The sequence below is a fragment of the Canis lupus genome, chromosome 37, assembly GCF_011100685.1.
Source record: "Canis lupus familiaris isolate Mischka breed German Shepherd chromosome 37, alternate assembly UU_Cfam_GSD_1.0, whole genome shotgun sequence".
Classification (NCBI taxonomy): Eukaryota; Metazoa; Chordata; class Mammalia; order Carnivora; family Canidae; genus Canis; species Canis lupus.
Window position 1 is genome coordinate 6151221 of NC_049258.1, and position 22838 is coordinate 6174058.

At 35.8% G+C, this 22838-nt stretch overlaps 1 protein-coding gene and 1 long non-coding RNA gene across 12 annotated transcripts in view; one reads left to right on the forward strand and one right to left on the reverse strand.

Moving 5' to 3' along the window:
• The window catches only part of CCDC150 (coiled-coil domain containing 150), a 79528-nt gene that overhangs the window by 15336 nt on the left and 41354 nt on the right, over positions 1 to 22838 (forward strand). For 10 of the 11 annotated variants that reach the window (XM_038585221.1, XM_038585222.1, XM_038585218.1 and 7 more), the window contains 8 exons: positions 3461 to 3577; positions 4218 to 4347; positions 7010 to 7053; positions 8248 to 8340; positions 11583 to 11690; positions 16937 to 17061; positions 17731 to 17908; positions 18450 to 18518. In XM_038585221.1, the coding sequence (XP_038441149.1) occupies positions 3461 to 3577; positions 4218 to 4347; positions 7010 to 7053; positions 8248 to 8340; positions 11583 to 11690; positions 16937 to 17061; positions 17731 to 17908; positions 18450 to 18518 (864 nt within the window). The remainder of the gene's footprint in view (positions 1 to 3460; positions 3578 to 4217; positions 4348 to 7009; positions 7054 to 8247; positions 8341 to 11582; positions 11691 to 16936; positions 17062 to 17730; positions 17909 to 18449; positions 18519 to 22838) is intronic. The other variant, XM_038585224.1, reaches the window with a different exon arrangement.
• Positions 13525 to 22838, reverse strand: part of LOC111094354 — a 29251-nt gene continuing 19937 nt past the window's right edge. The window contains exons 2-3 of the long non-coding RNA XR_005385149.1: positions 18618 to 18807; positions 13525 to 14323 (exon numbers count right to left, since the gene is read on the reverse strand). This is a non-coding gene — a long non-coding RNA (uncharacterized LOC111094354). The remainder of the gene's footprint in view (positions 14324 to 18617; positions 18808 to 22838) is intronic.

A 22838-nucleotide genomic window follows, 5' to 3' on the forward strand; every position in this document is an offset into this window, starting at 1 on the left:
CCTGTTGCTCCGCATTCTCATCAGCAGGTTGTCTTGTCAGTGTTTTGAATTTTTGCCATTTTAATATGTGTTAGTAGTATCTTGTTTTAATTATTCCCTAATGATGTATGATGATGAGTATCTTTATGTGCTTATTTGCCATCTGTAGATCTTACTTGGTGAGGTGTCTGTCAGATTGTATGCTTCTTTTTGTAATTAAGTTGTTTGTTTTCTTATGTTGAGTTTTAAAAGTTCTTTGTGTATTTTGGATACTAATCAAATCATGTGTTTTGCAGCTTTTTTCCCTATTCTGTAGCTTACATTTTGCAGAGCAGAAGCTTTTAGTTTTAACGAAGTTCAGTTGACTAATTTTTTCTTCCAGGGATTGTACTTTTGGTGTTATAAGTGATCATCAAACCTAAGGTCACCAAGATTTTTCTCTTGTGTTATTTTTAGAAGCCTTACAGTTTTTGCATTTTACATTTAGATAAATGATACATTTTGAATTAATGATGTGAGAGCTATATCTTGTTTTTTTTTGTGTATGTCTGTGTGTATGTCCACTTGTTCCAGCCCCTTTGTTTAAAAGACTATCAGTGATTACCATTTATCATTATTCTTTTTTTTTTTTTAATTTTTATTTATTTATGATAGTCACACAGAGAGAGAGAGAGAGAGGCAGAGACATAGGCAGAGGGAGAAGCAGGCTCCATGCACCGGGAGCCCGACGTGGGACTTGATCCCAGGTCTCCAGGATCGCGCCCTGGGCCAAAGGCAGGCGCTAAACCGCTGTACCACCCAGGGATCCCTCATTATTCTTTATTAGGAAATTCTTAATTCTGAGTGCTGTGATAAGATTTTGAATTTTTATCGAATCCTCTCAAGGACCCCTAGAAGGACTGTCTTGTCAAAATACATTTTTGGTATTCAAGCAGGAAGGATGTATTAGTTTGCTAGAGCTGCAGTAACAAACCACCACAGACTGGGTGCCTTAACCAACAGAAATTTCTTATATTTCCGGAGATTTGAAGTCCAAGATGAAGATGTCAACAGGCTTTTTTCTCCTGAGGCTTCTCCCTGACTTGCAGATGGCTGCCTTCTTACTGTGTCCTCACGTGGTCTTTTTGGTGCATGCACATCCCTGGTATCTTTGTGTGTCCCAGTTTCCTTCTCTTAAAAGACACCATTCAGGTTGGATTAGGGCCCACCCTAACAGCATTATTATAGCTTATCACCTCTTTAAAGGCCCTATCTCTAAATACGGTCACATTTTGAGATACTGGGAGTAGAGCCTCAACATAATATTCTGGGGGAATACAATTCAATTCAGCTGGCATCAGGGGGTTGTATAAAGGCGGAATAAATGTGGTACATATCTTCCTAAGAGACGAGATATATATATATACAATCTGGTTCTGATAAATGTAAAACTGCTTTTATTAATGCTTCAGAAATAAATACTTCAGTAGTATAATTATCAAGTAAAGATTCCTCAATAAAGGACTTAAATTATATCTTGAGTAGATTATGCTATGTAATTTGATCCAGAGCTTAGAAAAATACAATAAGTTACTTTATATCACAAAGTAATTATAGTCTGATAGTATAGTTAGTATTAGATTATTAATATAGCCTAAAATAAAAACTATGGCTCATTCTTAATTAAATAAGATTGTCATACTTAATTGATATTTTGATGAGGAAGGAATTTCTAAACTTGAAATGAAGAAAGAATTATAAAAAGTTCAATTGATTTGAACACAAGAATTAAGAAATTCTACATGTGAAAAAAGGGCAAAAAGCAAAACTAGTAAAACCTAGCAAAACTAGATAAATAATCTTTCCTTTTAAAGAACTTAAAATCGACTAAAGAAAAAAAGCCAACCAAAAAACAGTGGTCAACTAACAAATCAAAATATATATGTTAACTTAGAAAATATATAGAGCTAATAATCATGTTAGAAAATGTTTGATCTCAAAAAAAAAAAAAAAAAAAAGAAAATGTTTGATCTCACTAATAACCAAAGAAATGAAAAGCTGTCAAGATGTTGTTTATAATTTATTAGATTAGCAAAGATTTAAGATTATAATACGTAGAACTGATGGGATTTATTCTAATTCTGATAGGCTAAAATTGGAGGGAAAATTACCCAGTGTATCAAAAGTCTAAAAATTATTTATACTTTAACCGAGTGATTTTTCTTGTAGGAATTTATCTTAAAGAAATAGTCAGAAATGCAAAGAAAGATTTATTCACGGGCATGTTCAGCGGGATGAAAGACTGGAAAAACCTAAATGTTATTAGGGTTATGATTAAGAATATTATAACAGTCCTTAAACATTATAAAATAGATCATCCATAGAGAAAATACATATAAAATATATATGTATAATTTAGAGAAGAACTATAAAGTGTACTCTTCCATCATCTTCACTGGGGCTTAAAAACAGAATTTCTTTCAATTTAACATCACTTCATAAAAGGAATAGCATTCTGCAATTCTCATTTAAGTTTGAAAGGATCTGTTACCTCATGAGTAAATACTCTTTATATCTTTATCTAACTCGTCGCCAATAATTGAGAGAAACAAGGTTAGTGTTCCTTAATTCTTGAATGGTAGTTTTATCCACTATTTAATAGTTACCTCGTTATTTGTCTAAACCTTTAAATTCCCAAACAGAATTGGAACAGCTTTCAGGGGTATGTTTATATTCCTGTGGGATAAAAAATATTTTTAAAAAGGTAGATGGGGATCCCTGGGCGGCGCAGCGGTTTGGTGCCTGCCTTTGGCCCAGGGCACGATCTGGGAGACCCTGGATCGAATCCCACGTCGGGCTCCCGGTGCATGGAGCCTGCTTCTCCCTCTGCCTGTGTCTTTGCCTCTCTCTCTCTCTCTCTCTCTCTCATAAATAAAAAAAAATAAAAAATAAAAAAAAATAAAAAGGTAGATGAAATCATCAAATATAGAAAAATAGGAATTAAAAAAGAAAATACAGAACATGTGTATATACTAAGGTGTGATATTAGTATTTTTTTATATTAGTATTTTTCAACCTTCTTTTTGTCACGTCTATTCTGAGACATATACTTTATACTGTAACACCATACATAAATAATATACAGAAACATTTCGTAAAGCATTACTTACGCTTCCTTATTATATGCTATGTGCTCTGATATTTTTTCCCCCCTTTTTAAGTGCTGCTTGCAACTTACTAACTTGACCCACAGTTTGGAAAAAAGACTTCTTATAGAAGTCTTCCCATTATATGGGAGGACAGGGCAACAGATGTGACTTTTCATTTCTTAGTAGTTTATCTCTTAGGGAGACACACAAGGAAGGTTGTGAAGTAGTCATAAATGAATGAAGAATGTTTGGGAGTGAGACAGCATGTCTGGTAAACTTTTCATGGTGACTTTATCTTTGGCAAACTGCTGTGATGTTCCCTTGGTCTTGCCTAACTGCAACTTGCTCTGTAGCTAAGGAGACAACTGTCTCAGGAGAAGCACCTAAGGGAATCTCTTGAGAAATCTGGATCAGCCATGCTATTCAAAATACAAGAGATGGAATCAACAGTGGAGGTGGAACGGAAACAGGTAGATTTTTCTCTCCTTGTTTATGTCAAGGGAGTGAAACCAAGAGAGAAAGCTGATATTTTACTTATAAGCCTTTAGTTTTGCTAATTTTCTCTAGATTTATTAAATTTTTGCTTGTATTATTATTTGAAGTACCTACATGTAATTTAGAGTATTCAATTCCAAGTATTGAAAGCAATTAGTGGTTCCAAATTCTAATACCTGGAATTGGATTACATAATCTTTATTTTAACCAATGGCTGTCCTTCATAATAAAATTATGAAAAAGATGCTACTTAAGGAATTTGTAAATGATCCTTTATTGCTATAACTTGTACTAGCCACGTATGGCTAATTAAAATTTAAATTAGTTAAAATTAAATAGAATAAAAAATTCAATTCCTCGCTCAGTCTGGCCATACTTCAAGTGCTCAGCAGTTCCTTGTGACTGGTGATTGTTGTGTTGGAGAGCGCACAGAAAGTTCTGTTGGACAGCCCTGTTGAAACACTACACCTTGTTGAGATCTCTCACTGTAACATATAAACTCCCCTTCTCCCTCCCGTGATGTTAAGATTGGAAAATTTGCCTTACACATGTGCTACTAGGTAGTTTGGTAAAGATCTTTACCTTACAGAATGGAGTTTTTCTTATACATTTCAGGTGCAAATTTTGCAGCAAAACTGTATTGGCCTGCGCAGTTCTATGCAGACCACCCAAGAACTACTGGCACAAGAACAGCAGAGAAAAGGAGAGTTGGAGACTTCTATCTCACAGCTCAAGTCTGATCTAAGTATGAAAATAGATGTTAGAAATTACACTTCTGTTAGGTTTTTTTGAGATTTTGTGAAAAAACTCTTTAGATCTGAAATTCTTGAAGAGGCCACAAGGCCAAATGTAAAAACTTGTTGATGTCTCTTTTGTCTGTGGCACTGGGAAAAAAAAAAAAGAGTTGGTAATTAAATAGACTTCCATCCTCTTAACTGAAAACTATTGTGTATTTAAATTTTCTCTCAGGTTCGTGGACTTGGGAACATTGGGTTTCTAGAAGTCTAGATTGAATATTGAGTAATAGAACATTAATAAGGAAATAATGCCTTTAATACTTGCTCATCTCTTTCTAACCATTTATCAGACTCTCCCGTTCTGTTTTCAGGTTGCTAGTCTGTTGACCTGTATTTGTAGCAATGGATGGTTGTAAGTTACCTTAGAGCTTAGATTAATGTCCTCATTTTACAGATAAATAAACTGAGTCCTTACAGGTGATTGAGCTAGGAAATGGGTGAGTCTAGACTTGATCCCATGTTGTTCAGAGTTGTGGTTCTTCCAACCCATCAGCCCTTGTCCTGTTTACTCTTGTTAAAATATAATTGCGAAGCAGTTTTCAGCCAGTATCAAATATAGAGATCATAGTGCAGTGCCTCATGTGAGTAACACTTCATAGAGCTTTCACAAAACTATCTCATGTAATACACTAAACTATCCATACTTCTCAAAGTTAAAGGGAACAAATGATGACTTGAGGCCTCAGCCTGTATTTTCTGCCTATGTGCTCTCTGGCTGTAATGAGGGCAGGGAATACCAAAAGGGAAATGAAAATTATAAAAATCATGGAGCAAAGAGTAATCTGTTCGATGTTTCTTCTTCTGCTCTTAGCAGAAAGTACTGATTTTCCTTATAGTTGTTGAGTAGTGAATTATCTTTGGAGTTCTCACTGATAATGCCCCAAGATAATTTTCCATTTTTCCTGTGATTGTGTAGCTACAAAAATACATATTTTATGGTGCTGCACATTATCTCGTTTGGACCCTACAACCTTGTGAGAAAGATAAGAAAATATATCCTAATCTTAGAAGAATAAAAAGGTCTGTATCTAAGGACCCAAGCAAATAGGATACCTGGGACTAAAACACATATCTTTCTATTATGCTAGTAAGTTTTTTTTAATGTTACTTTTCTCATTGGATTAATGCTTTAGCTTTGAATTTTGTGAAGACTATATGGAAGACCATTTAAAAGATGAAAATTACACAACATTAACTAAAACTAACATGAGGAAAAGGAAGCCTGAATATCACCTAAATGCTTTCTATTGAATAAGACTCTTTCTATGCATGCAATTGATTACTTTAAGGTACAAATAGTTATGCTAACTAGATTAGTAAAAGGAATGCTTCTAGACATTTGCTTTAATGAATTAAAAATGTAGTTATTAGCAATAAACATTTATACGCCACACTAATTAAAGTGATGAGTAGGATAAATACGCCCCTTTCATTCTTTGATTACTAGAAATTTTAGAATAGATCATATAATTATCTTTTTTTTATCCTTCACATATTTTCAATTAGTTTACTCTATTTGAAAAGAGTCTCAGACTTATATGTTCAGAAAATGATAGTTGTTCTGACTATATCCTACATAAAATGAGGTTTTGTGTGTTTTGTGATTTTTCTGGCTTTAGAATATTTAAGTGAAACAAAACTAATAAATCTTTAGGAATTTTTCATGAAGCCAAAACATTACTCTCAGAAAAGTTTACTTTGGGCTGCTAGTATACAATGCCAGACTGTTCCCCTGCTTCTTCTTCTTTTTTTTTTTTTTTTGTTCCCCTGCTTCTATCTTTGGTTTTATTTTCGCTCTATATACTCTCTGGGTGGTTTCAAATCTTTTTTTTCCACATAAAATCATAGTCCTGAGCTCCAGATGGTATCTCATTGCCATCTAAACGTCTACATGAGAATGCCTTCAGATGCCTCACAACACTCGGTGAATACTTAAATACTGCAGCCATTTGCACTCATCCTGCCCGGAGCCTGCTCCTAATCCTGCATAGTCCCTGTTGAGTTGAAGTCGGCTGCACACTCCATTGCTTCAATCCAGGCACTAGATTTTCTCCTTGACTCCTCACCTATTGCCTTTACCCCACCAGCAGCTGCCAAGTCCTGACCGTTCTCCTTGCTTGTTATTTCAGAAATATGTTTTCCGCCTGCATCCCCGTCGTCATTCCCATAGAGCCAGCTTTCATGGTTTTATACTTGGGTTATTGCAACAGCAATAATAATAATAATAAATAATAACAATAATAATAATAAACCGATCTCCTCTTCCTGTCGAGCCTCTGTTTGAGGGTTCTCTCTAACCAAAAGCTTTTGATTACGTGCCTCTCCAGTTTAAAATCCCTCAGACGCAATGAGCTTCTATGCACGGAGTCAAATATGCCATTTACTATGTGCAATTTATTATTGCACGTGACTATGGACTATCTTCTTGGTAATTTTATGACTTGAGTTTCCAGTCTATAAAAATATGATAGAAATACGTGTATTCTCTTTATTTTCACCACATGCAGACTGGGGGAAAAAGAAAAAGCTACTCAAGGAAAAGATACTGTGTGACCAGTATCATTGTAGTAAGTTATTATTACCATAGTTATGTGGACTCTTTGTTTTTAGTTTCTAGAGATGAGCTCATTTCCAAGTTGGTTGAAGAAAATAAGGTAAGTTTTGAGGTTGTAGAGTTCAGAGATGTTCTTTCTTCTCTTCACTGAGTAATATTTCCTCACTCATGTTGGTTTACACTTTTTCTGATTCTCCTAAAATCTTCATTAGAAAACAGTTGCAGTGTAAATGAGTTGAGTATTCAGACCTGTTGTCAATTGGGTATTAGGAAATCATTTAGGCAGGTTATTCTGGTTTGAAAAAAAGATGAATTAGCAAAAATTAGACAAATTTGCATCTTATGCTTCTTGCAAACTAATTATTATAAAGAAAGTTTTTATAAAATATAAGAAATATTAACTCCTTTTTGGTAGTGATGGTTGCACAACAATGTGAATATACTTAATGCCACTGAACTATTAAATATTTTTAAGTAAACTATACATTTAAAAATTGTTAAAATGGTAAATTTTATGTTATTTGTATTTTACCACAATAAAAAGTGAAAAAAAATAGTACCACTTTTATATCTTAATACATTTCTAAGTCAATCTTAATGTGTACATCCTGTTTGGAATAATTTTTCTGGGTTCTATCTCATCCTGTCATGTGTGAAGTTTAAGTCTTGAGATGTTTCTCCTGGAAAAATAGAAGAGTAGTCCTCTCTCCATAGGGAGAAGACTTGCACATTTCCCTTCCTCATTTCAATAACTACCTGTCGGGGAAAGCCCAATCCACAACTCACATCACTATTACCTTTCTGTCATCTTAAAGAAAACTAATTTTTTTTTGAGCAAAAATGTTTTGTTTTGCTCCACACCCAGGTATTCCTTGATGAAAACATCTTTACCTACTTAAAACTTTAAAAGATCTTTAAATGTATTTCTTTGAAATCACAAAAGATCTTATTGCCTTGGGAAAAAATGTGTATACAATATAAACTAACAAATATTCATCTTAGCAGAACTTTCTTAAGGATGCTAGTTAAATATTTACATTATGGTTTTAGGCAAATTCTTTCTAGTTTGAAACTCAATGTGAGGATATTTTTATAATTTATTTAAAAAGAGAAGTTTGGGAGTTGAAGATAGCAAGATTTTAAGAAATTCTTTACAAGGCACTTATGTATGTGTATCATTACAACTTGAGCTCATACTGACCAAAATACAAAAGAGGTATTTTCGTAGAGGTATGCTATCATAGCTCTTACACATAAAAAAGGAGAGAAGTTATTAATGTTTTTGCTCTTATAGAATATGCAGATGTCTTTCAACAAAGAACATGAAGAAAATACATATTTGAGGTCTGAAATAGTATCCCTTCATGAAACATCAGAAAAAGCACAGGTAGGTCTTATTATTTCTGTAGTTTTTAGATGTTGCTTAATTTTGTTTAAAGAATCAAGAACAAAGATCACTGCTGATTATATAAATTCATACCATCACATAGGGTATAATTGGCATGTGACATTATATTTCAAGTGTACAACATAATGATTCAGTATTTGTGTACTTTGCAAAATGGTCACCACGATAATTCCAGTTAACATCCATCGCCATATACAGTTACAAAAATTTTTTTTCTTGTGATGAGTACTTTTAAGATTCACTCTTTTAATAATTTTCAAATATGTAATACAGTACTATTAACTATAGTCATCATGCTATATAGTCATCACGCTTCCCCATGACTCATTTATTTTATAACTAGAAGTTTATATCTTTTTACGTTAGTGTTTTTGTTTTCTTCAGATGACTACCCTAAAATGAAATTGCTGGATCATATGGTAGTTCTATTTTTAACTTTTTGAGAAACCTTGATGCTATTTTCCACAGGGGCAATATCAATTTACATTCCTACCAACAGTGCACAAAGGTTCCCCTTTCTCCACATCTTCTCTAATACTTGTTATGTCTTACCTTTTTGGTAATAGCCGTTCTGATAGATATAAGGTGATATCTCATTATGGTTTTGATTGGAATTTCCCTGATGATTAGTGATGTGGAACATCTTTTCATGTACCTCTATATGAGTATATAGTTGGCCATCTATATGTCTTCTTTGAAAAGCATCTATTCAGATCCTTGACTCAGATTTTTTTTAAGCTACTAAGTTGTGTATTTAACCCCTTATTAGGTATACAGTATTAATATATGATTGCCAGTATTTTCTCACATTCACTAGGCTGCCTTCTCATTTTGTTGATGGTTTCCTTTGCTGTGCAGAAGCTTTTTTTTTTTTTTAAGACTTTATTTATTCACGAGAGACAGAGAGAGGCAGAGACAGAGAGAGAGGGAGAAGCAGGCTCCCTGCAAGGAGCCCGATGCAGGACTTGATCCTGGACCCTGGGATCACACCGTGAGCAGAAGGCAGACACTCAACCACTGAACCACCCAGGCATCCCTGTGCAGAAGCTTTTTAGTTTAATATAGTCCCACTTTTTAATTTTCGCTTTTGGTGTGAGACCAAGAAACTTATTTATGTTTTATTCTAGGAGTTTTATGGCTTCAGGTTTTATGTTAAGTCTTTGATCCATTTTGAACTAATTTTTATGTATGGTACAAAATAGTTGTCTAGTTTCATTCTTAGCATGCCCCTGTCCAGTTTTCCCAGCACCATTTGTAGAAGAAACTATTCTTTCCCTGTCACCAAAAGCACAGGTAAATCTTTCCATTTCTTTCTTTCTCTTTTTAAAATCTCACTTATTCATGAGAGACACAGAGAGGGAGAGAGAGGCAGAGACACAGGCAGAGGGAGAAGCAGGCTCCATGCAGGGAGCCTGACGTGGGATTCGATCCCGGGTCTCCAGGACCACGCCCTGGGCCGAAGGCGGGCTAAACTGCTGAGCCACCCGGGCTGCCCCAAATCTTTCCATTTTTCTGTTTTTTACATGTTATATACTTTTGCTCAATTAAAAAACCAAGAACCAAGATTGATCCTGATTGTGTAAATTCTTGGCATCACCCAAATTATTTATTTTCATAAAATCTATTTCATCTATGAAACATTATCACATTAACTACATTTCCTATTTCACTGGATTCCTATGACACATAAGGATATGAGATAGACTGCTAAATCTTGCACTAATTTACACGTTGCCTTTGTTTGCTTTATAATTTACTCACTAAATGTATAGTTTTCATCTCCACCTGTGAATTTCTAAGCAGTTCAATGCCATGGGCTTTGCTTACACTTTCTTTGTATCTTTTATAACAAACAGCACAATAGGAACATAATAAGTGCTTGCTGGCTTTTAGAGTTATGTGTAATTTTTTTCTATGGGATGGTGGTTGTCAAATATAGTTGATGTTATTTGTGTGTGTGTGTGTGTGTGTGTGTGTGTGTAGTCAGTCTCATAGGGCCAATGAAATAGTATTAATCACTTAAAAGACCTTCTTGTTAGTACAATTTGATTACTTCAATGTTGGAATCATAATATTGCTCTGCTCTCTTTATGATAAAGAAAATACAAAATAAATGCGTTATTTTATAAAGTAATAATGAAAATAACTACTACTACTTTTACTATAGCTGTAGTAATTAACACTTACCAAACCCATTCTATATCCCAGGCATAATTATAAACACCTTATTATTACTAACAAGTTGTAAGGTTCACAATAGACACTACTAGAGAAACTTACTATGCTTATATTAAAGGTAAGGAAGTTGATATACAGAGAGGTTTAATAACATAGCTAATAAATGACAAGAGTTAGAATTTGAGCTTAGGCAGTCTGGCTCCAAAGAAAATTAACTATTTCTTTTCAAGGATCAAGAGTTCACCAGGTATTCCTTAGTGAATACTTTGTACACCTGGTTATAATTTTAAAATGCCCCTGAACCTGTTCCTAACTTCTGTACTATATTACCACTTAGGCTTTCCAGATAGTTTTTGTTTCTTTACTTTTTTTTACGTTCTTGTTGACATTCTTCAGTGTTTTTTTAAATTAATTCTATAGAGTTATTTGTCCCCATCCTTAAAGAACTTATTCATTAAAAGATAAGATACTTACGGAGCCTGGGTGGCTTAGTCAGTTGAGCATCCAACTCTTGATTTCAGCTCAGGTCTTAATCTCAATGTCATTGAGTTCAAACTCTGCATTTTTGTTTTATTTTGGAGGATCAGTCTTGTGAAATGGTAGTTATCGATATTTTGCTTTTATAGATACTATAATTGAGGGTGAAAGAGCTTAGACAATTTGTATTATTAACTAAACAACTCTGAATGGTCATTCAGTTTGGGGAATGAAATTCTATAATATTGGCAAGGCATCTACGTTGTCAAGTCCATTCTGTAGCTATCTTGCTGTGTCTCACCAGTGTTCAAAACTGAACAGAAGATCAGTAAACTGCTGAATGCCTCCATTGCTCTACCAGATGAACAAATTTCTTCTTTGGATTTAGAATTATGTGGGGTGTTGACTCCAAATATTTGAAAGTATCACCTAATGAAATATCAGTTGAAGATAAGTTAAATAAATTAGGTTCACATACAGAGTGAAATACTATCATTGAAAATAATGATAAGTAAAAATAATTATTTACTAGAGAGATGTATGACTTGCTGTATATATCCTCTTAGGTTTCAAATGACCAACTGACTAGAAAGTGTTCGGAGCTGAACAGCATGCTTGAGACTCTTAGTATGGAAAATGCCAGAATTATTGCTGACCATCAAGCCATTCTGCAGGTATTCATTTAATACTAGTCAATTTCTGATGGAATCACCAAGAAAATTCCTTGGCTAAAAGATAAATAAATGTGCATGACTAAGTAGATAAAATATTTTAACAATTTCAAGAAATTTACTGAATCGTTTTATTTTTTTAAAGATTTTATTTATTTATTCATGAGAGAGAGAGAGAGGCAGAGAGACAGACAGAGGGAGAAGCAGGCTCCTTGCAGGGAGCCCGATGTGGGACTCGATCCCCAGACCCGGGATCATGCCCTGAGCTGAAGACAGACATTCAACTGCTGAGCCACCCAGGCATCCCTGAATCATTTTATTTTTTGATTAGTGGTTTTCAGTTTTCATCAGAGGGGTCCTTTAGGCATATACTCAGTGATTTCTTAACAGTTTCTTCTCAAATACCCTTACTTTAAGAAAAGTAATTACCTGTCCCCTATACTTAGCATTTCCTCAAACACCTGTGCTTTCCCATTTTGCTAATGCCATTTCCTCTGCTGGGAATCGTCTTTACTTCATCTTCAGCTATTTGAAATTCTGTTCATTCTTTAAGACTCACATTCATCAGGAAGCTTGCTCATTCAAACCCAGAGGGGATGAATTTTCTATGTCAATTTATAGACACTAAACAGACTCTCATAATAATAGTTCTCACTTTTTTGGTGACGTACCAAGCATTGTACTAAGGATTTTACACTTATTACCTCCTTTAATTCTAGCAGTCATTATGTAAAGGAATATTTATTATCCTCATTTTTATAAGTAAGGAAAATGAGGTTTAGAGAAGTAAATCAACTTGCCTGAAGTCCCCTAGCTAGTAAGGGGTTGAGTTGGATTGAGATAGAGGTCTGGAAAAAAAAAAAAAGAAAGAAAAAGAAACAGAGGTCTGACTCCAAAGTCAATGTTTTTAATTGTTATAGGGCCTCTCTGTTCTGCATTCTGTGGTAGTTTATATGCATGGCTCATTTCCTGGATAATATTGTGAGCTTCCTAGAACATCGTCTTATACATTGTGAGCTTCCTAGACATCGTTTTATACATAGTGCTAACTGCTGCACATAACAGATAATTATTTTTCTTTTTTTTTAATAATTATTTTTCATTAATTCAGCAAGCACTTAGTATTTACTTTGTTGTAGGTATAATGCTAGGTCTAGATGAGATTATAGTAGTGAACAAGATAAAATCCCAATTTTCATGGACTGACAATTTAGTAGAGTGAGTAGTGTGACATATAAGTAACACTGTCACAAACATTTTTAAACTTTGAAATGTTACACAAATGGGATTTTATTTTCTAAAGGTGTGAAGGTTTGTTTTGTGATAAAGTATTCTTAAAAGTATTTTAAAATGTTTACAAAAGTAATTGTCAATATGTACTATACTTGCAAAAGCTTTATAAACTGTAAGTAGAAGGGATGTGTCTTTTGTTCTGATGATCTGTGATCAGTGATCTTTGATGTATTATTGTAATTGTTTTGGGTTACCACAAACTATGCCCATATAAGGTGGCAAACTTAATAAATGTTGTGGGTGTTCTGGCTGCTTTGGCTCTTCCCCGTATCTCTCCCTCTTCTTAGGGGTCCTATTTCCTGAGACCCAACAATATTGAAATAAGGCCAATTAACAACCCCTACAATGGTCTCTAAGTGTTCACGTGAAACGAAGTGTTTTACACCTCTTAGTATAAATAAAAAATTAGAAATAATTAAGCTTAGTGAAGAAAGCATGTCAAAAGCCAAAATAGGCTTAAAAGGCCTACAAAAGGTAGGCCTCTTGCACCAAACATTTAGCCAAGTTATTAATGCAAAGGAAACGCTCTTGACGGAAATTTAAAATACTATTCCAGTGAACATGTGAATGATAAGGAAGTAAAACAGCTTTTTTTGCAGATATGGAGAAAGTTTTAGTGGTCCGGATAGATCAATCTGTAACATTCCCTTAAACCAAAGCCTAATCCAGAGTAAGACCCTAACTGTCTTCAATTCTGTGAAGGCTGAGAGAAATAAGGAAGTTGCAGAAGATAAATTGAAAGCTAGCAGAGGTTGGTTCATGAGGTTTAGAGACAGAAACTGTCTCTAACATAAAAGTCCAAGGTGAAGCAAGTGCTAATATAGAATCTGCAGCAAGTTTTCCAGAAGATCTAGAAGATAATTAATGAAAGTTGCTACAGTAAACAACAGATTTTCAATGTAGATAAAACAGATGCCTTTGGAAGATGCCATTTAGGAGTTTCATAGCTAAAGAGGAGAAGTCAATGCCTGGCTTCAAAACAGACTTTTTTTTCCTCCCACTCAATGTAATGGAAACTTTATTGAAGCTGCAGGGCCATGGGGCTTGGGCAGGAGGCTGCCCTATGGGTAAAGGAAAAGCTAGTGGAGGGACCTTAGTTGATCTTCTCTTGGGGTATAGGTTGTTGGTGTGGCTGCACTTCTTGCAGCAGTTGATAGTACAGGGCTGCAGGCAAGCCTAATACTTACAGCACATAATCTTGTCACAGTCATATTTGTGGGTGAGCTAGAGGAGGGAAGCCTTGATGATACAATGATGCAGCTCCACAGACAAAGCACCAAGTATAGGGTGAACTCTTTCTGGATATTGTAGTCTCCGAGTGCAGCCATCCTCTAGCTGTTTGCCTGCAAAAATCAGATACTTCTGGTCAGGGGGATGCCCTCCTTGTCTTGGATTTGGACTTTGGCATTTTTATTTTATTTTATTTTTTAGAGAGTGCAGGGGAGGGTCAGAGGGAGAAAGAATCTTAAGGAGGCTCTACATTCAGCATGGAGCCCTGACACAGTGCCCAATCTCATGACCCTGAGATCATAATCTGAGTCAAAATCAAGAATCAGACACTTAACCAACTGAGCTACTCAAGTATCCCTTGGCTTTGACATGCTAAATGGTGTCACTGGGTTCAATCTACAGGGTCAGAATGAGGGTCAGGGTCTTCACAAAAATCTACATCCCTTTGTCTGCTACTTGGCCAACTCATTGAAGAGAAAGAGCCAAGCTGACCCTTTGGGACTAATGCAGCTGCTGCCTTTAAGTCGAAGCCAGTGTTCCTTGACCATTCCGAAAATCCTAGGACCCATAAGAATTATGCTGAATCTACTCTGCCTGTGCTCTATAAATGGAACAACAAAGCTTAGGTGACAGCACATCTGGTTACAACATGATTGAATATTTTAAGCCCCCTGTTGAGACCTGCTCAGAAAAAAAGATTCCTTTCAAAATATTCCTACTCATTGACTATGCCCTTGGTCACCTAAGAGTTCTGATAGAGATGGAAAAGACTAATGTTTTTCATGTCTGTTAACACAACATCTGCTCTTCAATCCATGAACCAAGGGGTAATTTCAATTTTCAAGTCTTATTATTAAGAAATCTATTTCATAAAGCTACAGCTGCTGTAGATAGTGACTACTCTGATGGATCTGGGCAAAGGAAATTTTCAACCTTTGGAAAGGATTCACCATTCTAGATGCCTTTAAAAGAACATTTGTGATTCATGGTAAGAGGCCAAAATATGAGCATTCACAGGAACATGGAAGAAATGGATTTCAACCCTCATGGATGACCTTGAGGGTTTCAAGACTTCAGTGGAAGAAGTACCTGCAGATACAGTGGAAATAGCAAGAGAACTAGAATTGGAAGAGCCTGAAGATGTGCCTGAATTGATCAATCTCATGATAAAACCTGAATAAATGAAAAGTTGCTTTTTATGGAAGAGCAAAGAAGGTGGTTTCTTTTTTTTTTTTTTTAATTTTTATTTATTTATGATAGTCACACAGAGAGAGAGAGAGAGGCAGAGACACAGGCAGAGGGAGAAGCAGGCTCCATGCACCGGGAGCCCGACATGGGATTCGATCCCGGGTCTCCAGGATCGCGCCCTGGGCCAAAGGCAGGCGCCAAACCGCTGCGCCACCCAGGGATCCCCAAGAAGGTGGTTTCTTAAGGTGGAAACTATTCCTGGTGAAGATACTGTGATTATTGAAATGACAATAAAGAATTTAGAATATTACATAAGTTTAGTTGATGAAGCAGCAGTGGGGTTCAAGAAGATTGACTCCCATTTTGAAGGAAGTTCTATTGTGGGTAAAATGCTGTCCAAACAGCATCACTTGTTACAGAGAACTAGGTCATGGAAGGGAGGGTCAGTTGATGTGGGAGACATCATTATTGTCTTATTTTAAGAAACGGCCACAATAACCCTAACCTTAAGCAGCCACCAGCCTGGTAAGTCAGCAGCCATCCACATCAAGGCAAGGCCCTCCACCAGCAAAAAGATGATGATTCACTGAGAGCTCAAATGGTAGCATTTTTTTAGAAATAAAGTATTTTTAAATTACGTTGGTTTTTAAGACACAGTGTTATTACACAATTAATAGACCTATTGTATGATATAAGCATAACTTGTATATGCAACTGGAAACAATAAGTTATTTGACCAGATTTATTGTACTCTTCATTTTATTATGGTGGTCTGGAACTGAACCCACAGTATCTCCTAGATATTCCTACATAGTACTTCTGTAACAGTATCTGAGTGTAATTTCAAATATTTTCAAAAGAGTTCACACCAGGGGATCCCTGGGTGGCTCAGCGGTTTAGCGCCTGCCTTTGGCCCACGGCGCGATCCTGGAGTCCTGGGATCGGGTCCCATGTCGGGCTCCGGCATGGAGCCTGCTTCTCCCTCTGCCTGTGTCTCTGCCTCTCTCTCTCTCTCTCTCTCTCTCTATGTCTACCATAAATAAATAAATAAATCTTAAAAAAAAAAAAAGAATTCACACCAAATTATTAACATGATTGTCCCTGGAGAGAGGGATTATTTAAACGAGGGGAAAGAAGTATGGGTGAAGAGATCTTTTTACTTTATATGCATTGATGTTGTTTTACTTTTAAAAAGAGAAAGTACGTATCATATTGAAATTTTAAAGTACCAAAATATTCCTAGTAGAATTTTGTATCTAAAAATGTCTTCATTTTGAGTTTTATAAATTTTGCAGCAGGCTTGGTAAATAAATGCATCTTCATTATTGGCTGGTAGAGTTATAAAATGATAGTTATGTGATCGAGTCAAAGTGGGGACAGAGAAAGCTAAGCATTAAAATATTTAAAAATAGGTTTTATTTATATAAAAATTTATCTTTCATAAGCTAATTCAGTATCTTTGATCAGTTATTTTGAATGGTGCCCTATTAAATGACTTTTTGGCATCTCAGCTTTTAAATATTACTTCCAAAACTCAGGTAGAGCAGAAAATGATGACACAGACATTTCAAGAACAAAACATACTTCTGGGTGCAGCCCATGCCAGTATCACCTCTGAGCTACAGACTGTCCAGAATGAGAAAACTCAACTCCAGGCACATCTGTAAGTAAATTATAGGCAACTTTTTATGTATGTTTTGTTCTTAAATTTGTATTTCTTCTCTCTCTCTTTTTTTTTTTAAGATTTTATTTATTTATTCATGATAGACATTGAGAGAGAGAGAGAGAGAGAGAGAGAGAGAGAGGCAGAGACACAGGCAGAGGGAGCAGCAGGCTCCACTCTGGGAGCCCGACGTGGGACTCGATCCCGGGATTCTAGGATCACGCCCTGAGCCAAAGGCAGGCACTAAACCGCTGAGCCACCCAGGGATCCCTGTATTTCTTCTCTTTAATGAAACGTTTAATGAAACGTTTAATTCTGCATTTCTTGAACCAAACACAAAGCTAAAATAAAAACTTTGCCCTCAAGGAACTAGTTTTGTTAGAATGTTTTTGTAACTGCTCTCAGCCAGTATGTTCTCCAAGAACATGAGTCTACGGACGCCTGGGTGGCTCAGCGGTTGCGCACCTGCCTTTGGTCCAGGGCGTGATCCCATGATCCTGGGATCAAGTCCCACATCGGGCTCCCTTCATGGAGCCTGCTTCTCCCTCTGCCTGTGTCTCTGCCTCTCTCTCTGTGTCTCTCATGAATAAATAAATAAAATCTTAAAAAAAAAAGGTCTATTAAAGAGGTCCAATTTAGCACTCATGTCTCCTTGTTCTCTTCTTACAGGGACCATTTAATCCTTGAGCATAATCAGTGTATCCAGAAAGCACAGGATACCGAGAAGAGGACAGTCTTGCAGAAAGAGCTACTAGAATCAACTATTGCAAGATTGCGAGGTGAATTGGAAGCATCAATGCAAGAGAAGAAGTCTCTGCTAGGGGAGAAAGAAAGACTTCAGGAAGAGGTAGGTAGAAGCAGATTTATGTTACCTCCTGGTTGTGGTGATGATCTTGTTTTAAAACTATTTTAAGTGCAGAAGACGAGATATACAGCCCAGATGCAGTTTGTCTGAGTTGCCCATTACAGAAATATTTAGGTGACCATGTCTTGTAGCATGTGAAGTAGATTGTGCCGATCCGAGTCCCCTTCTACAGCATTAGTGAGTGTTAACTAATAGCTCACACATCCTCATGATAGTGAAGGGGTCAGATTTTTAAAAATTGCTTTCCCCTGAAAGAGTGGGACAGTGGAGGTTAAGGGGGAAGAGCTCTGCCTTCCTATTTAGGAAGGAACCAGCAGAGTCTGACATGCAGACGTGTCTTTCTAATTTCAGGGCTATTTGTGAAGTCTGCTCTGCCTCAGAGACTCCCTGAGTGGCCCCTTTTCTGAGAGGATGTGCTATCTCTGCAGTGTAGGTATTAACATGCAGGGTGTGTCTGCTGTAGTAGAGCCTGCTAGCTGCTTTAAGATTGACCGATTTCTTTTTTTCCCCCTTCCTTGGACAGGTTAATAAAACCGAGAAAGAAATAGTGCAAGAAAAATGCAATTTGGAAAAGGAATTAGCTAAAAACAAGGTATTCCACATTTTATTTGTTGATATTTCACTATATTTTCTTCTGCATCTCTGCCTCCTTATCTTACTGAGGAGATGGGTTGTTTTGTTGAAAACTAACCTGTGGGAGAATAAAGAAGCCACTGAGGTGGATGCAAGTCAGAGCACCATAGTCGCTGTAGCGTGAGGCTGCTTCCGGGGAGCTTTCGCTTGTTGAGCATCTGGTGTTTGCCAGTGAATCATGACGCCTCTGGCCCTAGTGTTCACTGAGTATTTTAGCCAGGAAGTCCCTTGAGAGTGAGCTAATGACCCTGTGGGAGGCAAAGACATAATTGCTGATGGTGCAATTTTATTTTGTTTTTTTAAAAAGCTAACTTAGGCTTCCTAAGTGCCTATTAGCACCTGTCACTTCATCTGCAAGATACTCTTTCCTGGGTTCTAAAAACATAGAATGGCCAGAGACACAAATATAATTCTAATTAAGATAAAACCAAAACCAGTCTTTAAAACATTTTTATTTGTGTTTCAAAATTTGAAGAGTGTAAAGATTATGTATCACTGTCATCCAGAACCATCTGGAGTGTCAAGGAGAATCAGCCTACCCAGACAGTAAATTCTGCAATACATGTTGATATAACTATCAATCCTTGATTGTTTCTTGGCTTCTGGCCCAATTAATTAGTATTCACATTATCTTTACCGTATATATGTGAGCTTGTAATTTAAGAACTGGGGAGAGAAGAAAGATAAATTCTGAGCCCAGGCTCTACTATAGTTCACCACTCAGGCAGGTAATTTGTGGTTTAGGGACTAAACTGTAGTGATTTGAAAATAATCCAACCTAAAAATCTTTTTAAAAAGTTCACTTCCCATGGTAAGGACTTGCTGATGTCAGTTTGTCCTCACATATGCTTTTTAAAATAGCTTTTTAAAATATGGAAAATTGATGGATACTTTTAAATTCACAAATGCTTTTTACTAAAAACAAAAACAAAAACAAAATACAAATGCTTTTTACTTAAAATGTAGAGAGTATTACATGGCTAAGGCAAATGCTGTATTTCTGTGATTGAAACATTGCATTATTTTGCTTGTCTGATTTTATTTGAATGTAGGCTAAGTGTAAATATTTGGGACTGAAAGATACTTGCTCATTAGGGAGATTCCATTAGGTCAAATGATAATGCTTATACAGTGTCCCATTTTTTTTGGTCTAATTTGATATTTTTCAAATGTGTATTCATTATAAAGCTATGTTTTTCGAAAGTCAGACATATTAAGTTATACATAGTGAAATTCATCCTTTTTTTTACTGTACAGTTCTGTGAGTTTTGACGAACACATTATGTAACCACCACCACAATCAAAATACAGAACACTTCTATCACCTCAGAAAGGTCCCTCGTGCCTCTTTATAGTGGACCTCTTCCTCTGCCTCCATCTCTTGACAACCACTGACCTGTTTTTCTGTTCCTATAGTTATGTCTTTCCCAGATTATCCTACAAATGGAATCATACAACATGCAACATTTTAAGTCTGGCTTCTTTTATTTAACCTAAGGCATTTGAAGTACATCCAGGTTCTTGCTGTGTGTATCATTGTTGTGTCTATTGCTTATATTCCATTATATGAATATATCACAGTTTTTTTTGCCCATTTGCCACTTGAAGGACATTTAACTTGGTAAATTTTGGCAATTATGAATAAAGCCTGTATAAATATCCACATATGAACATATATTTTTATTTTTATTGGCTAATTATCAGGAGTTGGAATTCTAGATCCTACGAGAAATACATTATTTGACATGATATTAAACTATTGAGCTGTTTTTCAAAGAATCTACTATCTTGCCTTCCATCAATAGTATAAAAGAGTTCCACTTTCTCTCCATCCTCACCAGCACTTGGTATTATTGGTCCTTTTAGTTTTAGCCATTCTAACTGGTGTATACTGGTGTATCATTGTGGCTATAATTTGCATTTCTCTAGTGATTAATAATATTGAGCATCTTTTCATCTGCTTATGGGTTATCCACAAGTTGATGTATCTCTTCAAGTCTTTTAATCATTTTAATTCAATTGTTTGTTTGCTTAGTATTGATTTTTCAGAGATTTTAAAATAGGTTCATATTGATTCTTATGTAAAAAATTCATACTCTGTATATGTAGAAATCTTCTATGTGCTTTACATATTTTTTCTTCCATTTTATGCCTTGTTTTTTAATATTCTTTCGAAGAGCAGAAGTTTCACATTTTGATGAAATCCAACTTGTCAATTTTTAAATTTATGGATCATAACTTTTGTGCCATATCTAAGAAATTTTTGCCTAACCTAAGATGGCAGATTTTCCTTTTTATTCTCTAGAAGTTCTATAGTCTTAGGTTTTACATTTGGTCTATGATCCATTTTTAGTTAATTTTTGTATATCATTCAAATTATATTTTAATTTCATAAAACATGCAAAGTTCACTTTATTTTCAGGTGGATTGTATGATCTAGTATCTTTTATTACTGACATATAATTCATATACTGTAAATTCACCTTTTTAGAATATACAATTCAGTTTTTAGTTTATTCCCGAGTCTGTGCTAACATCATCACTATCTAATTCTAGAACCATTTTATTTTTTATTTTTATTTTTTTTTAAAATTTTTTTTTAATTTTTATTTATTTATGATAGTCACAGAGAGAGAGAGAGGCAGAGACACAGGCAGAGGGAGAAGCAGGCTCCATGCACCGGGAGCCCGACGTGGGATTCGATCCCGGGTCTCCAGGATCGCGCCCTGGGCCAAAGGCAGGCGCCAAACCGCTGCGCCACCCAGGGATCCCTAGAACCATTTTATGATCAAAAAGAAACCCGGTACTCATTAGCAGTCACTCCCCATTCTGCTCTTCTCCCAACCCCTGGCACCACTATTCTACTTTCTGTTTCTACAGACGTGTCTATTCCCACATTTCAAAAAGATAGAATAAAGCAGTATGTGGCCTTTGGGGTCTGGCCTCTTTAGTAGGTATAATGTCTTCTAGGTTTATCCATACTGTAGTATATGTCAGTATTTCATTCTTTTTTATGGCTGAGTAATATTTTATTGTGTGATGTACCACACTTCATGTAGTCGTCTAAGAACCCCACTATTCTGGCTGTGAGGAATAATGCTGTGAATATCTCTGTACAGTTTTTTTTGTGTGTGAGTGTATGTTTTCAATTCTGTAGGAGCAAAACTGGGTCATAGGATAGCTATCATTTTGAGAAACTACCAAAGTGTTCTTTTACGAAGTGGCTTTGTCACTTAACAATCCCACCAGCATGCATGAAGACTCAAATATCTCCACATCTTCACCTACATGTTACTGTCCTTTTTTTTTTTTTTTTTATTGGTGTTCAATTTGCCAACATATAGAATAACACCCAGTGCTCATCCCATCAAGTGCCCCCCTTACTGTCTGCTTTTTAAGAAATTAATATACCCATCCACGTGGGTATGAAGCATATCATTGTGTCTTTTCAACTCAGGTGAAATTCACATGATAGAAAATCAAACACTTTAAAGTAAACAAGTCAGTGGCATTTTTATATTTATAGTGTTGTATAACCACCACCTCTGTCTAGTTCCAAAAACATTCTCATCACCCCGAAAGGAAATCCTGTACCCATTAAGCAATCACTCCCTTTTCCCTTCTTACCCTAAACCCTGACAGCCATTAACCTGCATCCCATTTGTGTAGATTAACCTATTCTGGATATTTCATATAAATATAATCATACAATATGTGATCTTTTATGTCTGGCTTCTTAGCATAACATTTTTGAGGTTCATCCATGTTGTACATGTCAGTACTTCATTCCCTTTTACTCCCTTTTATGGCTCAGTAATAGTCACTGTACGTGTGTCTTTGTATGTGGTGTACATACACAATTTGCTTTGTTCCTCTATTGATAGACATTTGCATTGTTTGCACCTTTCAGCTGTTATGATTAGTGCTACTATAAACGTGTGTGTTGTATGTGTATTTGTTTGAGATATATACCTAGCAGTGGAATTGCTGGGTCATATGGTAATTTTGTTTAACTTTCTGAGGAACCACCAGACTCTTGTCCACCGTGCTGAACCATTTTACCTTTCCACCAGCAATGTACCTAGATTCCAGTTTCTCCACATCCTAACTCCGTTATTTTTTTGGTATTTAATAATAACCATCCTAATAGATGCGAAAAGTGGACCCTTGTTGTGGTTTTGATTTGCATTTCCCTGATGACTAATGATGTTGAGCATCTTTTTATGTGCTTATTGGCCATTTGTATACCTTCTTTGGAAAAATGTTTATTCAGATTAGT